Source organism: Phyllobates terribilis, unplaced genomic scaffold, assembly GCF_046119375.1.
Source record: "Phyllobates terribilis strain yellow unplaced genomic scaffold, ASM4611937v1 Scaffold_8__6_contigs__length_399053987, whole genome shotgun sequence".
NCBI lineage: Eukaryota > Metazoa > Chordata > Amphibia > Anura > Dendrobatidae > Phyllobates > Phyllobates terribilis.
Genome location: NW_027362768.1, coordinates 328,011,768 through 328,028,197, shown reverse-complemented (window position 1 = coordinate 328,028,197; position 16,430 = coordinate 328,011,768). Strand labels below are relative to the sequence as shown.

Genomic DNA, 16,430 nt, shown 5'->3' with positions numbered 1-16,430 from the left:
TTAACGCTGCGGAAAAATCCGCATCATGGGCACAGCACATGCGGATTTCCATTGGGGAACATTGCTTCCCTTCTACCATGCGTTTTTCATGCGTTTCCGCGGCGTTTACGCAACTGCAAAAACGCCGCGGAAACGCATGAAATACGCATCGTGTGAACACAGCCTAACTCTTCCCTGCGTGAGAAAACAACCACAGCCTGGTGCTGCAGAGTCCGGCCCTACATGACACAGCAGAGTCAGTGTGCTGAGCCCCAGCACAGGATGGTACGAGCTCTAGGAAGAAGCCTCGACTCTGGGGTACGGCTTCTAGGCTTGTCTGCGGGACCTGACCCCACTGCACAGCACAGCAACATATCATGTTGCATGGGACTGCAGGTAACATCTACTACAATATGTGTGCTAAGAGTTATCACGGTGTGATCTGTTGTGTTGCATAGGACTACAGGTAACATCTACCACATCATATATACCCAGAGAGCTATCACTGTGTATCTGTGGTGTTACATGGGACTGCAGGTAACATCTACTACATTATATGTATTTCAGGGGGTTATCACTGTGTATCTGTGGTGTTACATGGGACTGCAGGTGACATCTATATTATATGTACTCAGAGGGTTATCACCATTTTCTCCATCGTGTTACATAGGACTGCAGGCAACATCTACATTATATGTATTTCAGGGGGTTATCACTGTGTTATTGGGGGAGGGGGTGGCATAAGACTGCAGAAAACATTAACTACATTATATGTACTCAGAGGGTTATCAGTGCGTTATCTGTGGTGTTACATAGGACTGCAGGTAACATCTACTACATTCCATGTATTTCAGGGAGACATCACTGTTATTTGGTGTGTTACATAGGACTGCAGAATACATGTAACACATCATATACACCCAGAGAGTTATCACTATGTGATACGGGACTGCAGATGACATCTACTACATTATATGTATAAAGGGGGTTATCACTGTGTTATTTGGGGTATTGCATAGGGCTGCAGGTAACATCTACCACATGATATACATCCAGAGAGTTATCACTGTGGTGTTACTTGTGACTGCAGGTGACATCTACTGCATTACTTGTACTCAAGAGTTATCACTGCCTTGTCTGTGGTATTACATAGGACTGCAGGTAACATCTACATTATATGTATTTCAAGGGGTTATCACTGTTATTTAGGGTGTTACATAGGACTGCAGGAAACATTTACTATATTTGCAGAAAGGGAAATGCACCTTTAATTTTGGTTACCGTTACTTTCTTTTAGTGGGTGGAGAAAGGGCGTGTAAATGGACAAGGTCTATATAAAAAACAGGGTGTGACTTCTCCTGCCCACCAGGACCGGCCTGCAGCCCCTGCGCACCGTGCGGCCGCCCGTCTACAGCAGGAACTTACATTGATTTTTCGGAACTGTGTGAAATAGGATCTGTAAAAGGACGGCAGGCCGAGCAGGGAGTTCTCCAGGTCCATGAGCCGACACGTCTCTCCTTCAAGCATAACGTTCGAAGCATGGAGGTGACCGTAGGGGAAGCCCCGATCATGGAGAAACTTTAGTACCTGGAGGATCGGGGGGAAAAAGTGACACTTATAGAAGCTTTCGTGAAGTCAGCTATGCCTCTAAATTCATTCTAAGAGTTTTTCCTACAAAATATATTTATCTCCTATGGACACGAGAAACGTATGGCTGGGACCACGACCAATCATGGGAATGGGGGTCCTGGATCTCCCTGTGTGAATGGAGCAGCTATGATTGTCTATGGGCCTGATGGAGACGTCTCCTTCAGGTCCATAGACAGTAACTGCAGCAGTGGTCGCACATGCTCAGTACCGCTCCAATCCCACAGGGGACTAAGGGACCCCCTGTTCCCCAAAGATCATCCATTTATAATCTATCCACAGATAATGAATGGAGCTGCAATGTCACCTCCATTCTACTTCTCCCAGGCCACGATCTTATGGACCGGGGGAGAACGCAGTACCGACCCAACAATCAACGTTTATCCCGTTACAGGGGATCATTTTTGAAGATCCTTTTAAAAGGTCAAAGATGCTTCCAAATCCACCTTCTGTCTCATGACAGGCTCAGGCGTATATCCAATTTCTCACCATGCTTTACACCGCAGCTCTGCTCATTTAAAGCCAAGCTACCAGTGGTAAAAAAAATTAAGATAGTCAGGCAACTACTAAATATTGAGGCAAATCAGCCTCCGTTTCCAGAAAAGAACCTCTATATACAGCACATGAGCCTCTTCAGTGATCACAATGCAAAACCCATAAAACTGAAGAAAGTGTTTATTATAAAAGGGGTTTTCCAATAAGTGGGGGACCAACCTGCAAAATTCCTGCAAACAAGAGAATAAAGGGGCAGAGGTGCGTGCTCCTGTTCATCATTTACACACACATAGCGCCACATAGACAGTTGTGGCCATGTGTGGTACTGCAGCTTGTCCAGAGTCACTCTGCCCTGCAGACCACGCATTGTTTTTTTGCTCATTAATCTTTATTCATTCTGTATCATATTTTTTAATCCTTTCACATAACCACAGCCTTACTGCAAAACAGTGTGATGCAGCAGCAAAAAAGGCAAATACAATTCTGGGATGTATTAACAGAAGCATACAGTCTAGATCACGTGAAGTCATTATCGGTCTTTACTCCTCTTTGGTCAGACCTCATCTGGAATACTGTGTACAGTTTTGGGCACCACATTTTAAAAAAGACATAGACAAACTGGAGCAAGTTCAGAGAAGAGCGACCAGAATGGTGACTGGTCTGCAAACCATGTCCTATGAGGAACGGTTGCAGGATTTGGGAATGTTTAGCTTGCAAAAAAGAAGACTGAGAGGAGACTTAATAGCTGTCTACAAATATGTCAAGGGCTGTCACATTGTAGAAGGATCATCTTTATTCTCATTTGCACAAGGAAAGACTAGAAGCAATGGGATGAAACTAAATGGGAGGAGACACAGATTAGATATTAGAAAAAACTTTTTGACAGTGAGAGTGATTAATGAGTGGAACAGGCTGCCACGAGAGGTGGTGAGTTCCCCTTCAATGGACGTCTTCAAACAGAGGCTGGACAGACATCTGTCTGAGATGATCTAGTGAATCCTGCTTTGAGCAGGGGGTTGGACCAGATGACCCAGGAGGTCCCTTCCAACTCTACCATTCTATGATTCTATGACAAATACCTCTAAAATCTGTCTCCCAAGTGTTTTGATTTGCTGCAGGTCCAGCCCTTGGATTTTTCTGGGATTACAGTATTTCTTTAAAAATGGATCTTTAGGTTTGGCCTAAAAGAGAAAGACAAATCAAATGAACGGAGAGCAGCTAAAAATACACCAGGAAATGCAGGTACAAAAAAAACCCACAAACTGAGGACAGAGGCTCGCTGCAGCCTGGGCGGATTTCCACAATAATGCAAGACAGAGGCTCGCTGCAGCCTGGGTAGATTCCCACATTACTGCAAAACAGAGGCTCGCTGCAGCCTGGTCGAATTCTTACATTAATGCAAAACAGAGGCTCGCTGCAGCCTGGTCGGATTCTTACATTAATGCAAAACAGAGGCTCGCTGCAGCCTGGTCGGATTCTTACATTAATGCAAACCAGAGGCTCGCTGCAGCCTGGTCGAATTCTTACATTAATGCAAAACAGAGGCTCGCTGCAGCCTGGGCGGATTCCCACAATAATGCAAGACAGAGGCTCGCTGCAGCCTGGGCGGATTTCCACAATAATGCAAGACAGAGGCTCGCTGCAGCCTGGTCGGATTCTTAGATTAATGCAAAACAGAGGCTCGCTGCAGCCTGGGCGAATTCCCACAATAATACAAGACAGAGGCTCGCTGCAGCCTGGGCGAATTCCCACAATAATACAAGACAGAGGCTCGCTGCAGCCTGGGCGGATTTCCACAATAATACAAAACAGAGGCTCGCTGCAGCCTGGGCAGATTTCCACAATAATGCAAGACAGAGGCTCGCTGCAGCCTGGGCGGATTTCCACAATAATGCAAGACAGAGGCTCGCTGCAGCCTGGGCGGATTTCCACAATAATGCAAGACAGAGGCTCGCTGCAGCCTGGGCGGATTTCCACAATAATACAAAACAGAGGCTCGCTGCAGCCTGGGCAGATTTCCACAATAATGCAAGACAGAGGCTCGCTGCAGCCTGGTCGGATTCTTAGATTAATGCAAAACAGAGGCTCGCTGCAGCTTAGGCGGATTCTCACATTAATGCAAAACAGAGGCTCGCTGCAGCCTGGGTGGAATCCCACATTAATGCAAAACAGAGGCTCGCTGCAGCTTGGGCAGATTCTCACATTAATGCAAAACAGAGGCTCACTGCAGCCTGGGTGGATTCTCACATTAATGCAAAACAGAGGCTCGCTGCAGTCTGGGTAGATTCCCACATTAATGCAAAACAGAGGGTGACGGCAGCCGAAGGAAGAACATGATTACCATCCACCAACTACACAAACAGAAATGTACAACAAGGGCTAAGCTACAACTTTGGGTAATACTCTGCCCAGAACAAGCACATAACAGTAGAAAAATCCACGATGAATCCACAGGGAATGATCTGCATGTGCCCCAGAATCATGCAGTAATATGCTGCAGCTGCAGAATCCCCCGACACATCCTCTACTTGAGGTGCGGATTTTACGCGCAAATTTCAAAATTGAAATCTGCAGCGTTTCTGCATTTAAAAAAGCAGATTTCAGATATCAGGAACTTCTTATAATCAGGATTTTCCTTCTTTCCACACTTGTCTATGACGATGCACGCTTTCCAAAATTGTTCCTTTGGGTTAATCGGAAATAGAAAAGGAGCCGTCAGTCCAGTGTCACAGACGTTACCTTGTAGATTAGATCCTTTAACGTTCCCTTTTCATTAAACGGCCTGATGACGAGGGCGGAGGACTCGCTGGCCGTGGCAAACGTGACACGGTGGATGTACGGATGCTGCCAAAATAGGAGAAAATCTATCAATTTATGGAAAAAGGGACAAGACAGCAAAATAATAACAGACAGTAAGAATATAGAGACCGACACTAAATATGTGACCAGCCAGAGACATTATTCTCCGGATCTTTTGACAATATGTGACGGAGTTACACGTATCAGGAGGCGCCTTATAAACCCTCATAGATGACAGCGAGAGCCCGGCGCCAAAAAACTGGCAAATCTTTCCGGAGAATTATGTCATCAGAAGGTACAAGGTCATTTATTGATGAAGGCCGACACTTGCTATTTATGGCTCATAATAAACGAATGATGTAAAACTTTTCCATTCTGTAAATCAACACGAGGCATAAAGTCTTCAATCACAGCTTTTAGGATCCTCAGACGTCAGACTGGCGGAGGGTTCAACAGTCGTGATAGTAAATCTTTCATATTCATCATAAAATTGGCCTGTTTTTTTATGAAAGTCCCAGTAGTGCTGACAGGTCTACATGGGACTGCGCCTGTGTACAGGGTACGTGCACGCTGCAACAAGGTGCACAAACCCTACATTTAATTATACGGCAACTTCCTTTCAGCGTGGTGAAGGACGACGGTAGTGGCAGAAGCGATGGGAAGCACTCAGATGGCCAAATACCCCCAGCTGCTCATTGTCCCCTGTATGGTCCTCAGCGCCTCTTAATGCCATCGCACGCTGATGACCCTGCATAACATAAAGTCACGACACACACTCTAGATCAGGATTTCTGGCCACGACCATCGTAAGGTCGCAACGTCACGACGCATGCCACAGACTTATGACGCACATGTGCAGGGACATCCCAGGCCTGGTCATGGCAGGAAGTCCCAGCTTACAGCATGTTGTAAAGTCATGGCGCACCTCATGACGTCACTACCTTACAACGTGCATGCACAGTGACGTCCAGGGGCCTAGCCTACCGTGAAGAGCCCCAGGATTTCAGCGCGCGTCGGGGCAACAGAGAAACACAGAGGACAGCAACTAACGGCGGTGGCCAGAGAGGTGTTATTAGTTGTTTATTTACTACATCTTACATTTATTATCCTCTGGAGTCCATCCAGATCCCCAAAGCAAAACAAGGGACCTTCAATTGATTGTGAATAAATTGCTGCAAATCAAATTTCCTGGAAAAATCGGTGCGATTTGGCAAATCTCATAAAATCGGCTCATCTCTGGAAGCAACGTACACTCACCGTCCATGATGGCAGCAGTTTTATCGCACACTGAAAGTCTTTATCCTGCAGATATTTATCAGGACCCAAATCAGCCTAAAACGCAAAAAAAAAAAAATAAATCACTTTTTCAACTGCCAGTCCGGATCGCTCTCGGTCGCGAGATGACGGCGATCACAAACTGTGCAGAATTAAATCTAGCACTTCTAAAAAAAAAAAAAAAAAGTATCAAGTCAAACAAAACTACTGAAGAAGCGTTTCCGGTGTTCTGCACGTTTTGCTTCTGTATCCTGTGAACTTTTTGTTCACACTTTTTTTATGCCGTTTTTTTACGCAGTATTTTTTGATCTGATGGCATTTGTTAATATTTTTTGCACCATTTTTTTCTATATGGTGCACGTGGTTCATGAATTTTGCGCTAAACTAAAAACGCGCTTTACTTTTGTCGTTAAGCTTGCATCGCTGTTCTGCTAAACTTTCAAAAAAGGCGCAAATGAAAAGAAGAATGAGATATAAATAAAAACACCAAAAGCCAGAAAAAAAAAGGCACACATGCAATAATGAATCTGGCCCATGGTACAACAACAATCACAGTTTTGCATATAAGTGGTGCTAAGACTTATTTATTTATTAAGAAACGACAGATATCAATTTGTAGAATGTGGTGGTCCAGCTTTGTGATGCACCAAATGGGAACACTGCCTGATGCACCATGAAAACTAGGACCCAACCAGGGTCAGAAACAGATTGGACATGTTGGATTTCAACATGCCCAATCCTTTGTTCTCAGATATATAGGTAGCCAACAGTGGCGCTTTTAGGAGCGGCTTCTTCCTCCATTGAGAAGACACAAATGCTTGGCAGAGCCCATGTGTATGTTCAGGTTGAGATGAATAGCTAATTAAAGGGGTTGTCCGGGGCATACATATTGATGACCAGTCTAAAGGACTCACTTGAATGGGAAAAATACTGCAGAATTTGGTAGAAACCACTAAATGCACAGAGCTGTACATCAGAGCAGGCATCGGCTGATCCCAGGAGGTGACATTGATGACATGTCCCTAGGAAAGGTCATCAATATCTAAGTCCTGGACAACCCCTTTAATTACATACAGATAGTAAATATATATCCCCGTCACCAGTGATAACTGCAAAGTACATGGTGCCCATTACTGATGCACGTACCCAGCTTAAGACGAGCGGCTCCTTTGGTTGACTCTTACACTTCATTAGGAAATATCTTTTCCGTAATCTCCAACCTACAGCAAAAGACAGAAGACGAAGCAGTCACCAAAGACCGAAGCTCCGGGGTCACTGTTCATGTCCCCCGATCACCTAAATGAACTCACCGATGTCCTTCAGGGGCTCAACCACCTCGAATTTGGGCTCTGATCGGAAGAACATTGAAACTTGCTGCAAGGCAATTTCTGCAGGGGAAAGAAATAGAAAACGTGAGGGACATCAGAGGTGCCGGACTCCAAGGGGCTCAGCTTTAATGTAGGGAAGAAATTAAAGGGCTTGTCCAACGTCGCTCACTTTTGCAGCGGTGCCACATTTTGGAGAGCACCTATCAAGCTCCGGTGCTATGGGGCTGCTCCCACCACCATGCCCTCTTATGGAAAGTGAAGGCCAAGCCCCACTGGCCACCAACTGGGATAACAGCTTACAAATAGGGGCTCCTATGGATTGAATGCGGCCCCCTTGTTCATTCAGCTTGAAGTACGCTGGTGGCATGTGCACATGGAGTCTCTTTTTGCCAAATTTGCGAAGCAGAAACTTCAAGGTTTTGAGGAACTTCGGAATTTGGAGATTCCGCTTAGTTTCTACTCCAAAAACTCCTCGATATTGTTGCTATCCAGCAGCCCTTACTAATGCAATTTGTTTGCATTAAAACTTGGCTTATCAAATTCTCAAAAAATAAATATTTAAATAAATAAAAATAAAGCGAAAGACTAGTAAAAGGCGGGGTGTATATTGTGGGTGAAGCCCTTGACACAACTCGCTATCTGGCTTTGTAAATACTTTGGCAAATGACAATTAAATGTTGATGATGAAAACAAGATTTCAGCTCCTGGAAGGGATGGTGTGCGGAGCGGCATCATCTGGTGTCGTTCTGTTGTATTCCCATAGCGCTATGTGGTGAGGACAGAACAGACAAGGCCTCATACGGAGAGCAGCTGTAGCCCAGGTGTGTGCAGGCACCGAATGCAAACAATTCTGCTTTATTGCAAACTTCCATATTCCTCTCCTCTTCCTCCTCAGTCAGTGAGTTCCTTCTACTCCTAAAACTGACCTGAGCATCTCCTTATAACATGGTATTCCCCTCAAAAGGATATGCTGACATTTAGTGATCGCTTTTACCCTAAGTGGGGTGCTCATGACCCCTTGGCAGTGCCTCTGACCTAATGGCAGTGCCCCTGACCCCATGGCGATGCCTTGTCCAGAGGATGCAGTACTGAAGAAGTGATTCTGCTTCTTCAATCTGTGGGGGGGGGGGGGTCACAGGACTCGGCTTTCAAGCAATCATTAAAGTGATGGCATATTGAAGTCAAGAATACGCCTAGAAAAGAAGTGAGAATATCCCTAGAAAAGGTTATTCTCCAAATCACTAGTTATCCCCTATCCATTAGATATGGGTTAGCTTGTTGATCGCTTGGGATCTGATCACTGGAAACCTCAACTATTCTGAGATTGAAAAATAAGAATCTGCAGTCCTGTCTTGAATGAAGCAGAGATGTGCATGCTGTACCTCTGCTCCATTCATTGTCTATAGGACTGACGGAAATAGCAGAGCCTTGTAATCTGCTGGCAGTACCATAGACAATGAATGGAGCGAGTACTGAGCATGCGCAGCTCTACTCCATTCAAGACAGGGCTGCAGAGCCCAAATCTAAAGATCGCTGGGAAAACCAGTGGTCAGACCCCCAGCGATCAGCAAGTTATCCCCTGTCTAGAAGATAGGCGATATCTTGTGATTTTGGGAACTACCCTTTAAAGATACTCTGCAATAATAAAGTGCAATGGTCACATGAATATCACTGGCTACCAAGTCCTCTCCTTAAAGAGCTTCTGCAGCAGCTGGTGTGTTATAAGGTTTATTACCCGCAGCAGCTACCACATCTTTTTTTACCACTGCAAACGTATACCAACCAACCTTCACTAAAAAGATGTTCTGCAGCAGCTGGGTTGTTTTTTACATAATATGTTACCTCCAGGTTCCATGATTTGTATAAACCATGTGGCATTCTGCCATTATTTGATCAGAGGAGTCTTCAGTGATCCCAAATCTCATCCTCATTGATTGGGGATGAGCTTTGGGCCCCTGCTGATCCAGAGGCAACGGTACGGAGATTCTTTCTTTGCACACAAGATCGGAATTTCTTTCACGGTATCAGTGCACTACAGAAGTGAATGGTAAGGTGGTCACACACACATGCACCCCTGCTCTCCATTCCCATGGGGAGCACAGGACCCCTATTCTACAACACAGAGATACAGACAAAGACAGGACAAGGGGACACTATAATTACTGCCAATCACGTACCAGTGTAATTCGCAGAGTAATTACTGGGGTCAAGGAATTTCTTCACTGGTTCGCAGCCGCTGAGGATATGATTGGATGTGATGTGGCTCAGATAGTTCTGAAGTCCTTTCTGTCTCTCGGCTATGAATTCCCGATCCATGTTACCTATTAATTTTTTAGGAGGGAGAGGTAGACTTAATCCTGAGATCTGAAAAAAATAATGAAAGGAAATAAAGTTGAAAGGTTACAAAAACCGAACCTAGAAGAGCAATGGACGGGAGCGTTGGGACGGGAGCGTTGGGACGGGCTCCGGGCTCCCAGATGGACGGATGGGTTTGGAATGGGCTCCTGGCTCCCAGATGGACGGGTGGGTTTGGAATGGGCTCCCAGATGGACGGGAGCGTTGGGACGGGCTCCGGGCTCCCAGATGGACGGGAGCGTTGGGACGGGCTCCGGGCTCCCAGATGGACGGGAGCGTTGGGACGGGCTCCGGGCTCCCAGATGGACGGGAGCGTTGGGACGGGCTCCGGGCTCCCAGATGGACGGGAGCGTTGGGACGGGCTCCGGGCTCCCAGATGGACGGGAGCGTTGGGACGGGCTCCGGGCTCCCAGATGGACGGGAGCGTTGAGACGGGCTCCGGGCTCCCAGATGGACGGGAGCGTTGAGACGGGCTCCGGGCTCCCAGATGGACGGGAGCGTTGGGACGGGCTCCGGGCTCCCAGATGGACGGGAGCGTTGGGACGGGCTCCGGGCTCCCAGATGGACGGGAGCGTTGGGACGGGCTCCGGGCTCCCAGATGGACGGGAGCGTTGGGACGGGCTCCGGGCTCCCAGATGGACAGGCTCCGGGTTCCCAGATGGACGGGAGGGTTGGGACGGGCTGCTAGATGGACAAAGTATGACCCACAGAGGCTAGGTGGGGAATGACTACTGTATATTCTGTCCCGATTCCGCCTCTCCGAGTTTACCTATAAGAATAATCCTTAGACATCTTATCCCAATAGTGACCTCCTGATTACAATAAGGGGCTTACAAACGATATGATATTTCTTATATTTGACAATTAATGTAGGTATAAAAATGGAAGCATATTCCTATTTCATAACAAAAGTGACCAGCTTTGGGGGGCGGATGGTCAGATAGTGGAAGAAAAGCGGGTGGTCATCTGTTATAACCCTGAGAAGCTTAATTCAATAAGAGACCTGATCTTCCATTCTTGTGGCTGGTTCTCTTGGGAGGACACTTCAGTCTCGATAGACGGGAGTCTAAAGCTGGAGATTGCTGCTTACAATATCCAAATATACTACTAGGGCGTACAAGTAAATGATGTCCTGAGTGGACAAGACAACCCCTTTATAGAAAACCTGTCACCATTCCTGTCCTGCTCGTTTTAGTAAATATTATTCTCCATTAAATAACAATTCTGGAGCCTGTTTTCTTAGATCTCTGTGTTGTGTCATTCCTCTGTTATTCCTCCTAGAAATAACGAAGTTGACAGCCTGGTGTCACCATTCCCCTTGTGATCGTCGTGTATCCCTGTAATCTGGCACTATCACCACTGCTTGGACAGTGCGAGGGTTGTAGGGACATGCCCCCGCTTGGTAACACTCAGCTGTCAATATTTTTCTTTTCCCAATCACTAGCCTCAGCTCTGGAAGAAAAGGAGGCCCGGCCCTGCCGGAAGGGTCGGCGGCTGCAGGAGGCCCGGCCCTGCCGGAAGGGTCGGCGGCTGCAGGAGGCCCGGCCCTGCCGGAAGGGTCGGCGGCTGCAGGAGGCCCGGCCCTGCCGGAAGGGTCGGCGGCTGCAGGAGGCCCGGCCCTGCCGGAAGGGTCGGCGGCTGCAGGAGGCCCGGCCCTGCCGGAAGGGTCGGCGGCTGCAGGAGGCCCGGCCCTGCCGGAAGGGTCGGCGGCTGCAGGAGGCCCGGCCCTGCCGGAAGGGTCGGCGGCTGCAGGAGGCCCGGCCCTGCCGGAAGGGTCGGCGGCTGCAGGAGGCCCGGCCCTGCCGGAAGAGTCGGCGGCTGCAGGAGGCCCGGCCCTGCCGGAAGGGTCGGCGGCTGCAGGAGGCCCGGCCCTGCCGGAAGGGTCGGCAGCTGCAGGAGGCCCGCCCTGCCGGAGGGTCGGCAGCTGCGGTGTCATAAGACAGGCAAGAGCCTAGGACAGGCAAATATAATGCATTTTATTATTTTAACACTTTCAATAGTTTAGTGACACGTAGTATTGACAAAGGAAACTGCGGCGCCTAATTGTCATTGAAATCTTAGATTTCCAGGAGGAACAAAAGAGGAATAGTGAAATAGAAAAATCTGTAGAAAAAAAAAAGGAAAAAAAATGTATATGTATTTCCTTTCCTTCCTCTCTCTCAGAAGAGCTGAATGCAATCGCATCTTAACCTTCCAGCGAAGCTTAGTTTTAATTAGGAAGACAAATCAAATGATCCAATGGATAAAATAAAAGTGCCACAAAGCGTTAATCATTTGTACACATCTGATTTCATAGTCACATTTCAATCAGGAAACTAGAGCGCCGGAATAAAGAGGCTTTTGATCAGCGAGGGGATAAAGCGCGGAGAGCAAATTTCTTTCACACCCGTAGCAAATGAATGATTTTATCAGCAGTCCAGCTGACGCCCGCACCGGGGACTGATACAGAACAGCTGGTTTCAGGCTTAATTTTAAATAAAAATAAATGATTAAATATCAATGCACGCATCAAATGAAAGTGCGCTTCCTCTTTAATGAGCGTCAGCGAGAACGGCTTCTGAGAGGAGCTGCAGGGACGCGCGTCGGCAGGCTGCCGGATAATGTTGCAGGGACAGACCTTGAAATAAGCCGTTGTGTTCCGCACCCGCCGGGTTCTGTAACCTGAACTGGTATGGCGCTCGCACGTGCCGCTTCTACGCCTCGGTGCGCCATCTGTCCCAAAAATACAATTTGTGCACATTAAAAGGGGAGGAAAGCCCCGGCCAGCCGCCATAACGAAGAGATGAAGCGAGGACTCTGAGCGATGGAAATGATCACTTCTGACAAGCGATTGAAAATCCAATTACATCTGGAACGAGGCGCATTATAGAGCGAAGATGGCGAGAAATGAGAAAGCGAGCAGAACCGGGGACACGGGTAGTGATCCGGATCTCAGCCGTGTCACCTTCATGCAACGCAGGGCAGTCAAATCGGGGTCATTTTGAAAAAAGGATCCAAATTAGGCAGCATTTTCTCTTAAAGGGATTGTCCATCATTGATGAAAAAACAAAAAAGTGCTTTAAAATAAAAAAAAATAAAAAAAAGCAACACTTGGGAGTCTCTGCCACAGCAGTGCAAGCCACTGGGGTTCAGAAAACAGGACGTTGAGGTTCTCCTGTGACTGGCTGCAGCGGTCAGGTGATTGGCTGCAGTGCTCAGGTGCACCAGTCCTATCACAGGCCTCAGTGGTCTGCAGACTAAAGAACAGTTACTTCAAGTCCTGGCGCATGTGCTGGTCCGTGTGTTAATTTTAACCCCATCCATGCTGCCTTGAAAGTTTTAATTTAATCAGACAACCCCTTTAAGAGTTGTAGGAGCCATGATGATATGTTTAAGGTTGTGTCGCCCATGTCCATGCGCTTTGTAATATGCATATTAATGTGACGTAACACTCCCAATATCCACTGATGTACACTTGTGTCAGTCTACACTGTTATTTTAGCATTCTATGCACGAGCCAGGAAAATTATTGTAAGGGGGCGCCAGAAAGTTTTTAGGGTTTCCGAATTAGGATGAATTTGCATTGTGCTTTTAGAGTCTATTTTGCAAATGTATCATTAGACCCCCACCCATTCCCCTGCCTGCCGGGCAGGGATATGTGGCCCCCGGATCCAGCATGGAGAGTACGGTACCTGCAGGCTGTTGTTCAGCATGTCGAAGTCACTGTATCTTCTGATTATCTGCAAGACACAAATCACACATGAATCCGCCATAAAGCCTCATGTGCCCTTATACATTTTTAATGTTGGATGGGGGAGACAGCGCGGCGGTCCTGACACGGAGACAGATTTATGGGACCATAGTGCCTGGCGGGAGCCGATGAGCCCTTTACAATCTGCCGCTCCTTTGCAGCTAGAGGTAGAGTTACTAAGAGCAGCGCCTCCAATGAAAAATAACAACATTTCACGTGCAATTACAATGACTGAGAATTTTTCTTTAAAGAGTCACTGTCCCTTTAATTTTTATTTCAGAAATCAATAGTGCGCAAGAAAATAAGAAACTTTCTAATATATCTTATCAGAGAAATCCGCTTCTTTCTCCTCCCGGTGTGATCTCAATTCTTGGGTAAAATCTGCATTCCCATTACCGAGATAGGAGATGACAGTTGGTGCTCATAAAGTTCTATGGAGGAGGGAGGAACTAGAGACGACACTTGCAGTTCTCCATAGAACTTTATGAGCACCAACCGTCATCTCCTATCTCAGTAATTAACTGAAGACGGATTTTACCGGTGAATTGAGAATGAATTTGTTATGGGCGTGCTGGAGGGCATAGACACGCCCCCAGTGCACTTTTAGGCTAATTTGCATGTGGCTTCAAAGCTCGATTTCTCAGTGATGGAACATCGGATTACTATAAGACAGGCATCGTTTTTCTTGCTGTACTAGGACCTGTGCAGCCAAACCGCTACTTTTAGTAGTAAAACTTCCCTTTAAGGTCCATATTTGAGTCCCGAGAGAGGAAGAAGTGGAAATTAAACAGTACCAAATGTGTATTCCTTCCTGATGAAGGGGCAGAATTTGTATGTAGCAGGAAATAAACTATAGGTCCCAATAAATTCTGTTCCGCGTGGACACGATGGCGTCACATCGATTTCTCGCCATCCACTCTGTGAGTCCATATTAAAAATGCAAGGACGGCGCATTTTTTTCTCCGTCGTCTGGATACACAATGTTCTAACGGGCGGCTATATTAACGGCCCGGTGTCTCGTAGCCGCTGTGACTACGGGACGTGTTTGCAATGTAGAAGAGAACGGCGAAAGGAAAATAAATGAATTACCTGCCAGCTGTTCTCCATGGATATGCCTCGCTGGACACGTATGATGTATTCCTGGCAAACAAAAGAGCAGAATTGAGTAATTCACCCTCATTTCCTCCAAACATCGTCCCCGGTAGAGTCATATACCGCGGAGCAAGCGAATAATGGAAAAGAGAAGACGGCGGCACGGCAGAGAGGAGCGGGATATCCGCTTTTCTTTTCTCAGATTGCCTTTAATGTTTGTAAAAATTAATAAAAATTTCTGCCAAAAAACAGCGCCACATCTGTGCACTGGCTGTATGTGGTATTGCAACTGAGTCCCATTTATATCAAAGGATGGTGCCATTTCTGAAGGAAAGCAGTTTTGATTTTTTTTTTCTAATTGTGGTCGACCCCTTTAAAGCAGATCTGTCACCAGATTATTAAATAGATCTCTTAGACCTAATGAGGCCGGCATACTTACCTTGAAATCTATGCCAGGATGGCTGTATGATTCTTTTTTAAAATCTTTCCTGTCCGATATTTTCTGAATGAGACTCAGAAAATGCTCATCTTAGTATTGGGATTATATAGTCATTCTAAAAATTGATTTTCACAGTAAATGCACTAGCCTCATCAGGTCCAAGACCTGTTTAATAGCGTATGGATTGTTGTATTGGCTACCAAAATCGGCTTTACATGGTGTTTAAGAACAATTTAAGTTAAATGCATGGATTTCGGGCTACAATTTATTTTTTTTGCAATAGGGTTTCATTTAAAATGTTGCACCTTTTGGCTTTTGCAGTCACCATTTCCTTGCAGATTGCTGGCTACAAAATGAGTTAACTTAAAAGCTGTTTGTAACTTTGTAATGTTTTTTTTTCCTGAAATTCTCTGGGCTGATTTATGAACAGTGGCCATAGCAGAGAGGAGTTAGAGAGTTACAAACTCTCCTGTCCAAACTAGCTTACTGAGAGATTCTCAGTTAACTCATTCTGCAGCCCCAGTCTATTAAAAAGAGCTAAACTGCAAAACCAAACACAGCCCATTGTACAATCGTTCACACATGTACATTAGCCACAATGACCTATCGCTTATATTGAAGCATCCAATGAGCGTGAGCAATGGTAGTTGTGCAGGGAAGAGGAGGAGGGGAGCTGCGACATCACCTATTATGATTGGTGGATCCTGTGTTATCACCTGGGAATAAAGGTGTTATCATCAGAGGCAGGAATTACACTAACTGCTAACACTTCTATACCCAGATGAGAACACAAGATCTACCAGTCACAATAGGCGATATCGCAGCTCCCTTCCTCCTGTTACCTGGTCCTTTTTAGAAATAGTTTTCAGCAGTTTCCGGAATTACACTAACTGCTAAGGAAACTGCTGAAAATGCTTTCTAAAAAGGGCCAGGGAATAGGAGGAGGTGAGCTGTGACATCACTTATTGTGATTGATGGATCCTGTGTTATCATCTGGGTATGGAGGTGTTATCAGTTAGTGCAATTCCTGCCTCTGATGATAAGGTAACTGCTGAAAACGCTTTCTAAAATGCTCCAGGGAAGAGGAGGAGGTGAGCTGCCACATCACATATTGTGAATGGTGGATCCTGTGTTATCCTCTGTGTATGGAGGTGTTATCAGTCATTGAACAGGAGGAGGAGGTGAGCTGTGATATCACCTATTGTGAATGGTGGATCCTGTGTTATCTACTGTATATAGAGGTGTTATCAGTCATTGTACAGGAGGAGGAGGAGGTGAGCTGTGACATCAC

The 16,430-nt window shown here is 46.3% G+C and overlaps 1 protein-coding gene across 3 annotated transcripts in view; it reads right to left on the bottom strand.

Annotated features, from left to right (window-relative positions):
• The window catches only part of PXK (PX domain containing serine/threonine kinase like), a 49,471-nt gene that overhangs the window by 20,690 nt on the left and 12,351 nt on the right, over positions 1-16,430 (bottom strand). For all 3 annotated transcript variants that reach the window (XM_073644635.1, XM_073644636.1, XM_073644634.1), the window contains exons 2-10: positions 14,698-14,748; positions 13,550-13,597; positions 9,701-9,887; positions 7,506-7,583; positions 7,342-7,415; positions 6,178-6,252; positions 4,861-4,965; positions 3,201-3,302; positions 1,405-1,566 (exon numbers count right to left, since the gene is read on the bottom strand). In XM_073644635.1, coding sequence (XP_073500736.1) covers positions 1,405-1,566; positions 3,201-3,302; positions 4,861-4,965; positions 6,178-6,252; positions 7,342-7,415; positions 7,506-7,583; positions 9,701-9,887; positions 13,550-13,597; positions 14,698-14,748 — 882 coding nt within the window. The remainder of the gene's footprint in view (positions 1-1,404; positions 1,567-3,200; positions 3,303-4,860; positions 4,966-6,177; positions 6,253-7,341; positions 7,416-7,505; positions 7,584-9,700; positions 9,888-13,549; positions 13,598-14,697; positions 14,749-16,430) is intronic.